Source organism: Semicossyphus pulcher, unplaced genomic scaffold (genome assembly GCF_022749685.1).
Source record: "Semicossyphus pulcher isolate SPU_LCO1_2020_fin unplaced genomic scaffold, fSemPul1.0.p SCAF_17, whole genome shotgun sequence".
In the NCBI taxonomy this organism is placed as follows: domain Eukaryota; kingdom Metazoa; phylum Chordata; class Actinopteri; order Labriformes; family Labridae; genus Semicossyphus; species Semicossyphus pulcher.
The window spans coordinates 15,905,376-15,915,924 of NW_027211681.1; the positions used below are offsets into that span (position 1 = coordinate 15,905,376).

Genomic DNA, 10,549 nt, shown 5'->3' on the forward strand with positions numbered 1-10,549 from the left:
GGGACCTTTTTTTGTTACAGAACGTTAACATTCGTTTTTTGAAGTATAAATTTCCCACCAGTTGACTCTTGGAGAATTGGCCTCGTAAAGCTAAGGGCTGATTTTAGACAGTAGATGGTGTGTTGAGCCATTTTCAACCCATGAAATGCTGATTTTAAAAAACTCAGTATGAAATGTCAATATTAAAATCAGATGTGTTTCATCACAGTAAATTACAGTGCAGTCATCTCATAAAAACAAATTCACGTGTACAGTATGCTTACAGTATGAAAAAAAGTTCTGCTGTCATGTTTTTATAAATCTATCATACTTTTAAACATTTTTTTGTGAAGTATTTGATAATTTAATATAAAAGTTATCAGTGGAGTAAAAGGATGATATTTTGTTAGTGCTGGGATAGAAAAATAAAGTAGTCCAGTGCCTCAAAACTGTTCTTAAAAAGGAGGCAGGAGGAAGAGGTGAACCACCAATAGCCTAATATGACTTCTAAGGAAAAATCCCGAGCTAATCCATGTCTAGGGGCTAGCCGATAATCTTTTATTTCCACTTTGACAGCAGGAGGTTGGAGTTTACTTAGGTCGATCAGTTCTGGTTTTGTTATCTCGAAGGAGCAAAAGTTTAAAGAAGTCTACCTTTTACAAAACACACTTATTCAAATCAAATAGGCTTGTATAAATTAATAAATAAATTAATAAATAAAGTTTTTTCCCTCAATATTTATATTTATTTACAATAGATGCAACTTAAAAGCATTAAAAAATAAGTTAAAGCTCCTGTGAGGAACTTTCTGTTTCTGTTGATTTTGGCGCCCCCTGTGGACAAAGCCATACATCTTATGTCTTTGTTGATCCTGTCCTGTACATGTGATGTGGTGGTTTCTAACAAAAATCTCTTCCTGCTTTCTTAAACACTGACTTTAAATTTTTGCCCTGGTAAATGTAAACAAAGGCAGCATGCAGTTAATCTCTTCGTCTGACACCTACCCCCGCCAGCAATATCAGGCATTAAATATAACTATATAGAAATAATCAATCTTCTAGCTTATGGTCTTGTTTGCAGAATTAATTTCAGTCCCTTTCATAACCAGTGAAAAAACTCCTCACAGGGGCTTTAACAATGCATTTTTTAATGTAATTTTTATTATTATTATTTTTCAAATGTATTTAATATTTAAATTATAAGGATTTGTATCATTGGGTTGTTGCATTTTACTTTTGTGTAAAATAATTTATATTTGTAAACACAATATTTACAGGTGTTTAATTGTAATTGCTTGCTGCCCTTTCTGAGTCAGTACAGATGTATATTTTGTAAAAAAATTAGGAGAAAGGGGCTTAAATCTATGTTTTAAAAAAATATTTAGTCGTTTCTCTCTTATCCGTGGCCCCAACGATGACCTTTTGCCACTACCTGTAAAAACTACATTACCCAAGATCCCCTGCGTGCAATCAAGTTTGTCAGGGAAATATGGCGGCGTCCAAGCTCTCGACAGACCACAACACAAACATTCCAGATTATGAATACACTGATGTGAACACCAAACCGTTTCACATCGGCTCTTTCAGAAACGAGTGGCTGAACAGACTGAAGCCGAGTGACTTCTCTTTCCGACAGGAGGACGACGACACGTTTGATGCGAACTTCGCGAGAGACATGCAGGTCGATGCGGAGACGATGTCTGAACTGAAATCCATCTGCAGGTAGTCACGCCAACGTAGACCTAACGTCAGCCTATAGCTAACGTTTGCTAACAGTTTTTACAGTAAATCAAAATTACTTGTGTCTCAAAGAAATGTATTTCCCTTTGTTGTATCTCTCAAGCACATACATGCACGAAAGCAATCAACAAATATACATTTAATGTTATATTGGAATCAACTTTCATGGCCAAATGTGTAGATAAAAAGTTTCATTAAGCTTGGTGCCAGTACAAATGGAGGGATTTGTTCTAAGGGTTCAATCTGTGCTCCTTGGGTCCTATGTTTTAAAGCATAATATCCTCTTAATATGACACACTTAGGAGACTTTTCAAAATATGTTGTGTATGTTTTTCAGAGCTAATGTTACTCACCTACAGCTAACCTGCTGATGTTTTACTCTTTGAAATATACACAGGCAAGACTGCTTTCACTCCTTTATCCCCATAGTGGCTAAACACATTTTTTCCCTTCAAACTGCATATGAAACATCAATCTCTCTTCCTTCTTTTGCAGTTTTTACCTGTAAACAATGCTCTTTTTAATCTTCTACTTTGATGGTGAACATAGGACCCTGGGAAACACAATGAAGACCCCAACAAATGAACAGGAATATACATACAAGATGCTTCTCAGGCATACATGATATACAAATAATAAGCATTTCAGGCAATGGTTCAACATAGATACATGAAAAATACAACATTAAAAGCACCAACCCAATACATACTTTATTTATAACTATATGTTACATGTTATGCCAACAAGTAACACAAATTTCAGTTACAGGATGAAGCATGAAGCATGAAGAAAAGAAAATAGCTATGAGACTAGAACAACTTTTATGTGTCTAATATTGTTTTACTATAATTCATAACATAAAAGAGTGACTTTATTCTTCATGAACAGACTACACTTAAGTTTTCAAACCTGTTTCATGACTTTGTTTTCATTTTCTTCCTTTACTAGTCTTGATTTACTGCGTTGCCATCCTGAGGATCAGCAGCCAGATCCAGCCATCGTACCTCCAGACCCAACACTGAACACACTAATGTATGACTTGACCTCTGTTGTTTCGCCATATATTGTGTTTTTGATAAAGCAACAGCATGTGAACGCTTAATTAATTGTGCTGGTGTTTGTTTTTATCAGACAAAGAAAAGAGAGACAAGATTACAAAGCTACTCTAAAAACAGGCAAGAACAGACACGACCTCTACGCAGATGAACTGGTGGGTGCATTGGAGTATTGCAGAAATTCCAGACGTGGGCAACCTTTCGTGTAACTTATAAGCAAAGTTTGTGTGATTTTCAGGAGCGTATTACTGTCGGTAGGAAACCAGACGCAGATACTGACATGATCTCTGAAGGAGAAGTTATTCTTACTATCAACGTCTACTACCCGGCCATTATCGAGAAAGTGAGCGGAAACCCTCCAAATCTGTCATCTTCCACCATTGACCTCCGTGTTGCTGACACGTTTTCCTTCCGTTCCCCCTCAGTTTAGCTACGTCAGACCCCACATGACTCTGCTGATGACCGGCTCCCACACTCTGGCAGAGCTCAAGGATGCCATCTGCTGTGTCAGCGACTTGCAAGTGTGCGGGGAGTTCAGCAACACACCAGACATGGTTCCAGATTTCATCAGCAAAGTAAGCACAAATACAGTTCATCTGAAATTACAAGCACCCTTAAAAATCCTTGTCAGGTCAGAGTCTGTCAATATTTGCACATGAGACCGACTCGCGTTTTCTGTTTCAGGATCATTTCAAGTCAGCTTTCTTTTTCTTCGAAGGAGTTTTCTATAACGACATGCGATTCCCAGAGTGCCAAGACATCAGCATGTAAGTCTTACTTCCTGATTAGTCCACTGATTGGTTAAGATGTCATCTCCTTCTAGTTAGCTGCTGAGCTATACACCCTGATTGTTTGGCTTGCGTGATACGTTTGAAAGAGTGTCATATTTTTAATAATTTACTTATTCAGTTTTATTTTTCCAAAATGAAACGAGTGATTCCACTCCCATGTCAGTGGGAGTTATAGCCAAGAGTCTATTAGCCTAGCATAGCAAAGACAAGAGGCCGGGGAAAACTGCCAGCACGGCAGATGGAAACGTATAGAAGTTTAAAAGTAGTAATTTGGAATTTTAGTAAGATGTAGTTGTCGGAAATTTTTGTGTAAATCAGAAGCTTTTCTCCATGTGGCAGTATTTAATGGTACATATGATTTGATGTCAGACTGGAAGGGTAGCTAAATGCTTTTTGCAGACAAAACAATTAATTAAAGACATTTTGAATATTAGAATATTCTGTGGTTTAATGTGGGTAGAGCAGGCGCCCCATATACAGAGCGCCCTCAACGCTTTTTTTTTGTATGGTTTTATTGTGAGCTAACCAGAGTGTGTGAAGAACAAGGCTTTCTTAGTGAGTCTTTAACGTATCAACCGGTATCACAGCCAGTGTGCAACAATACAGTCACTATAGGCTTAATACTTTAGGGCAGGCCATGAATTCTATGGACACAAGCCATACAGCAGCATTCAAGCTGAACAGTCACACAATGTTGGTTATGAACTTGGTAAGTCAACAAAAGTTTTCCCGATGTAGCCACGATACATGTATGTATTCGGAAGACACCATACTTAACTATAGGTTGCTACCACAACATGGCGCCAAGGTGACTACTCATGAAGGCCCAAACATGAAGAATATTTAAATCATTCTGAGTTTTAATAGCTTCTGTGCCGAGTCTTAAATGTCAATAGAGGCGTTGTTATAAGTTTTATTGAAAGTTTATTAAGATGCATTACGAGAACAGAGAATGATTTGTACAGAAGTGTACACTGCCCTTTTCTGATTTAACAAGATAAGTCTCAAGAGAGTCCTGAGAAAAGTAATGATTTTGTTTTCTGAATTAAGAAATTATTATCTCAAAAGAGGGTTCATTTAGGTGCAAAAAGCCCAGCCTGGAGAGAGAGCCATGCCGGGGCCTGCAGGTGCTTGCTAGAGGTCGTCTCAGGGCTAGAGCAAGATTTGCTGGAAAGCCCAGGATTTGACTAAACACAGGAAACCTCAACCAGCCTGGACACTGCCAACGGACACCTTGTCTCTGTGCTGACTGCGTGCCTAAGTTCAATGGGTACACACTTTGGTTTGAGAATGCCTCAGGGTTCAGGGGGGACAGCTTTCGCGCTGCAGGTTTCCCGGAATCTTCTAGAGACCTTTAGCCCGACTTTCTGCTTCAGGACAGGGTTGGCACAACTCGTTTTAATGCTGAAGTCCTCTTAATGATCTGAATTAACTGCACAAATCAGTCCTTTCTGCCCCCAGGCTGACTAAGGTTTCCTATGTTTAGTCAAAGTAAGCCGGAAGCTTAGTTTCTGCTTTGCAGCTATAATCCCTTTGAACCCAAGACTTTGGTTTTCAGGACACTGCCCTCTAGACGTCACCCAAGGCCCCTTAGACATGCTCTCCAGCCCTCAGCCAGCCTCCAGCAAGCCCCCTGCAGGGCTCTTTGCCCCTGATCAAACCCTTTAACCAGCCTGCAGGATTCTGAAGTGAAAATCTTGTTAAGAGCAGTTTTTTGCTTCCCCATTAAAAATCTTTTCTCAGAATTCTGAGATCTCATAAATTCAGAAAAACAGGAGCCGAATAAGTTTTTATGAAAACTTTTCTCAGAATTTTTAGATAATAATCTCTTTGATTCAGAAAACGGGGTATCTCAGGTGAATTCCTGTCCAAATGACCCTCTCAGGATATGGGCACCGAGCTCCACGGGATCTGCTACAATGCCATTGGTGATTTGATTGGTCAGTAGGTGGTTGCTGCTATATACACTGCTCAAAAAAATAAAGGGAACACATAAACATTACAATGTAACTCCAAGTCAATCACACTTCTGGGATATCAACCTGTCCAGTTAGGAAGCAACACTGATTATGAATCAATTTCACCTGCTGTTGTGCAAATGGAACATACAACAGGTGGACATGAGAGGCAATTAGCAAGACAACCCCTATTAAAGGAATGGTTCTGCAGGTGGTGGCCACAGACCATTTCCCTGTCCTCGTCCTTTCTGGCTGATTTTTGGGCACTTTTGCATTTTGCCAGTGCCCTCACCACTAGAGGTTAGCATGAGGTGGTGTCTGCAACCCACAGAAGTTGCTCAGGTAGTGCAACTCATCCAGGATGGCACATCAATACGCGCTGCGGCAAGAAGGTTTGTCTCCCAGCACAGTGTCAAGAGCATGGAGGAGATACCAGGAGACAGGCCAGTACACCAGGAGACGTTGGAAGGGGCCGTAGGAGGACAACAACCCAGCAGCAGGACCGCTATCTGCTCCTTTTTGCAAGGAGGAACACGAGGAGCACTGCCAGAGCCCTACAAAATGACCTCCAGCAGGCCACTAATGTGCATGTTTCTGCTTAAACTGTCAGAAACAGACTCCATGAGGGTGGTATGAGGGCCCGACGTCCACAAGTCGGGCCTGTGCTCACAGCCCAGCACCGTGCAGCCTGACTGGCATTTGCCAGAGAACACCAGGATTGGCAGATTCGCCATTGGCGCCCCGTTCTCTTCACAGATGAGATCGGGTTCACACCGAGCACATGTGACAGACGTGACAGAGTCTGGAGACGCCATGGAGAACGTTCTGCTGCCTGCAACATCCTTCAGCATGACCGGTTTGGCGGTGGGTCAGTGATGGTCTGGGGAGGCATATCCTTGGAGGGCCGCACAGACCTCCATGTGCTAGCCAGAGGTATCCTGACTGCCATTAGGTACCAGGATGAGAACCTCAGACCCATTGTCAGACCCTATGCTGGTGCAGTGGGCCCTGGGTTCCTTCTGATGCATGACAATGCTCGGCCTCATGTTATGGACTGGCCTGCCCGTTCCCCAGACCTGAATCCAATTGAGCACGCCACGTCGCACCACAGACTGTCCAGGAGCTCACTGATGCCCTGATCCAGGTCTGGGAGGAGATCCCTCAGGAGAACATCCGTCGTCTCATCAGGAGCATGCCCAGACGTTGTAGGGAGTACATACAGGCACGTGGAGGCCACACACACACTACGGAGCCTCATTTTGAATTGTCTTGAGGAATTTCAATAGAAGTTGGATCAGCCTGTGATCTGATTTTTCCACTTTTATTTTGAGTATGATTCTGAATCCAGACCTCCATGGGTTGATGATTTTGATTTCCATTGATCATTCTTATGTTGTTTTGTTCTCAACGCATTCCACGATGTAATGAATAAAGATTTTCAACTAGAATATTTAATTCATCGAGATCCAGGATGTGTTGTTTAAGTGTTCCCTTTATTTTTTTGAGCAGTGCATGTTGATCTTATATCTGGGAAATAACCGGCTCCAAAAACGTAAAAACCCAGAGTTACACCTGAAGTCACCTCTCTAACACCACGTCCTGCTTCACAGTACAAGTTATGTTCAATACAATATTTGAGGTTTTTGAATGCTATAATAAAATGATTCTTTATATTTTTTTTATTAACACAGAAGCGTATCTAATCAACGACTGATGGTAACAAAGACATCTTGGTTTGGGAGGATTTTCATTGACTCCTTGTGATCCCTGTTCAGGTCACCATCAGGATATTTTTCACTAAAATAACACGCTGATCAGCAGACCAGAGGTGGTTAGAAATTGACATCCCCTCTGACTCATAAAAAAAGAGTCTTTTTCTGGGAACGCGTGGTCGTGAAGGTGATGTGACCACCAAGCAACAAGAAAAGCCCTCATAGTTCAAATTAAAATCACCCTCTTGCCGTCATCATTGTCTCGGTCTGATATCCGTATAAAATTATCAATAAAACTGAGTATTCAGTCTGTTAGAACAAAAATAACAAGTGTTTGGAAGCATATAACCAAAAAAACTTGACTTTGGTTTGATGAGATAACATAGAAACAGACAGGTGTGGGAATTTTCCGGGGATCATCGAGGGGGTAACTCTAAATTTAAACTTATATGGGGGGGCAATTTATTTTATGACGTTTATTTGGGGACCCCCGGCTTCCCCCCTGGAGAGCAAAGAAGGATCATCTTACCTTATTTACGAGGGCCAGTTGGCTGATTGAATTACCATTTGGGGATGAGGTAAGGGGTTTGTTGACGTTGTATTTAAGCTTGAACACTTTAACTGAAAGGGAGAGAACTCTCACACTCCTCTCCATGCATGTGAATGTGAGTAAAGATGCGTGATTCATAACGTTGTTTGCTCGTTCTTCACAAATTGTCCTCAGGAGGAGAATTTCCTTCACACAGGTCTTTGAAAGGACATTTTTATGATGAACCTTCCGTGTGTTTACGATACAGGACCACTATTGAATGGGCGAAGGCCCGCAACTTCCCAACTTACAGCCAGGCCAAGATGGAGGACACAAGGTTTGCAGATCTGAAAGTGAAAGTGGGCTTCCCGTACCTGTACTGTCATCAGGGAGACTGCGAACATCTCGTCATCATCACAGATGTCAGGTTAGAGCTGTGTTATTGATCAATCATCATGGGAGCTAGGTGCATGTCACGCTCCTTTAATTTCTTTTTGCAATACCAAAAGCGGTAAGATTCAGCATACCATTTCCACTTAAAAACAGTCTTTTGGGGCGCTGGTTTAGCTCAGTGGGTAGAGCAGATGCCACATGTAAAGAGGCCTGATGAAGTGGCTGCAGGTTTGACAGCACTCAACCCCTTGCTGCATCATCCCCCACTCTCTCCTCCCAACACTTTCTGTCTCTCTTCAGCTGTCCTGTCAGTAAAGGCAAACATGGCAAACAATCCATCCATCCATTATCTATACAGCTTAACCTGTTCGCGGTGTATCCCAGCTGTGATTGGGTGAGGGGCGGGGTACACTGCCTGATCACCAGTCAATCACAGGGCTGACACATAGACACAGACAACCTTTCACACTCACACAGGCCTACAGGCAATTTCAGAGTCACCAATGAATCTAGTGAGCATGTCTTTGGACTGTGGGAGGAAACCGGAGTACCCGGAGGGAACCCACACATCCACGGAGAGAACATGCAAACTCCACACAGAAAGGCCCACGTCGACCAAACCGGGTTTCGAACCAGGAACCTTTTAACTGTGAGGCGACAGCACAAACCACTGCACCACTGTTCAGCCCCCAAAAATAATCTTTAATTAACGGTCAAGGCATTATTAAAACCAGGAAGAATAGTGGTGAACCAACATCATGCTCCATCACTGAGTCCACCCTCACCTGCTCCATCACTATCTGGTACACTGCTGCTACTGCCAAGGCTAAGGGCAGGCTGCAGCGTATCATCCACTCTGCAGAGAGGGTGATTGGCTGCAATCTGCCATCTCTCAAAGACCCGTACACCTCCAGGACCCTGAGGCGTGCAGGTAGGATCGAGGCCGACCCCTCTCATCCCGGAAACAGTCTCTTTGAGATCCTCCCCCCACTGGCAAGAAGCTGCGCTCCATCAGGACCAAAACCTCCCGACACATGAACAGTCTATTTCACATGCTATTTTATGTAACATGTCTAGTTTTGTCGACAGTGGCGCTGCTGTGGTGGTTGCTGCTGCCACACCTCTTCTTTCTTTTACATAACTGTCTGCAGCTACTGGTAGGAAACATATGAAATATTGTCAAAGCTTTAAAAATCTTAACAGTAGATGTGTTTTTTCCCACCACGTGTTGTCTAGACGCAAAGGTCTCACAAACTATGAGGCGCGCTGTGATGAGATATTGTAGACATTCAAGGTCCCCAGAGGATTAACCGTATCGACTTCGGTTATCCTCAGCGTCTACACTTATAAACTAAACTACTGTGCAATTATATTTAGTGGTTGGAGTCGTCCCAAGATGTGAAATGCTCTGCACTTTTCTCAATGTCTGTATTAGTACTACAAGATTTTAAATAAAGCACTTCCTTGTCAGACAGGCTTTAACCGCTCTCACAAGACAGAGTCGGTAGGTTTCACTGCACTAGGAAATGCGTAATAGTAGATCCGTCTATGAGCTGACTTATTGTTAACGTACTGTAACCACTCATGAAAGCCTCTCTTAATATCAGATATGTGAGACCAATCTGTGTTATGGTCACCAGAGACTCTTAAGAAATGCTCCTGTATTCTCTCTTTACACATTACAGGCTGACGCATAAGAACGACTGCCTGGACAAGAAGCTGTATCCACTTCTCACGCACAAGGACAGAGTCCTCACCCAGAAGTGTGCAGTCTGCCACGTGTTTATAGGAAGGTGTGTTAAATACAAAACAAGCCTTAACATATTCGCCTTTTAAAACTGTGAATGAAAGTTTAAAATCTCTGATTCTTTCCAGATGGTTTACGACCAATGACCAATTTGCTCCGAGTGACCCGTGCCTCTTCTGTGACAAGTGCTTCCGGATGCTTCACTACGATGCTCAAGGCAACAAGCTGGGAGATTTTTTGGCCTATCCCTATGTGGACCGTGGCGCCTTTAACTAATGCTCGTCTTCAGTGAACTGCTCAGGTCATTGATTTAATGCTGTATAATACAGAAGATGTTTTATATATTTCAGATCGAAATGTTTTGACTTATTTTAGAAATAAGGAATCATTTTTTCTTTTAAAAGAGAAACCGTTTTAACAGGCTGCTTTTGTTTAAAATAAAGAGTTTGATTGACTGGAAAACATGTAAAAGTGTATTTGCATTGTCAAATTTGAGATATTAAACAGCAATCTCACCAGTTCACTGCCTGGAAAAGTGGAGCTCGAGTTCTTACAGCTAGGGTGTGGCTCTTCAATTTACAATTGTTAATTTTTCCCGACAACATAAATGCACAAATGTGCCAAAGTATCCAGTTATTAACAGTTT

The 10,549-nt window shown here is 41.9% G+C and overlaps 1 protein-coding gene across 1 annotated transcript; it reads left to right on the forward strand.

The window, feature by feature from the left end:
* The first annotated feature begins 1,467 nt into the window (after positions 1-1,467).
* snapc3 (small nuclear RNA activating complex, polypeptide 3) lies at positions 1,468-10,498 on the forward strand. Its single transcript, XM_069666645.1, has 9 exons — positions 1,468-1,700; positions 2,667-2,750; positions 2,850-2,928; positions 3,012-3,116; positions 3,199-3,348; positions 3,458-3,540; positions 8,032-8,190; positions 9,842-9,949; positions 10,032-10,498. The coding sequence occupies exons 1-9, from the start codon at positions 1,468-1,470 to the stop codon at positions 10,177-10,179; spliced, it is 1,149 nt and encodes a 382-aa protein (XP_069522746.1). The 3' UTR covers positions 10,180-10,498.
* The last annotated feature ends 51 nt before the right edge of the window (positions 10,499-10,549 follow it).

Bases quoted from the DNA above. Each gene is read 5' to 3' on its own strand.
- snapc3 (XM_069666645.1), top strand. From the start codon at position 1,468: ATGGCGGCGTCCAAGCTCTCGACAGACCACAACACAAACATTCCAGAT. The intron at 2,751-2,849 runs GTATGACTTGAC...TGTTTTTATCAG, and splicing joins CCAACACTGAACACACTAAT to ACAAAGAAAAGAGAGACAAG. The intron at 3,541-8,031 runs GTAAGTCTTACT...TTTACGATACAG, and splicing joins GAGTGCCAAGACATCAGCAT to GACCACTATTGAATGGGCGA.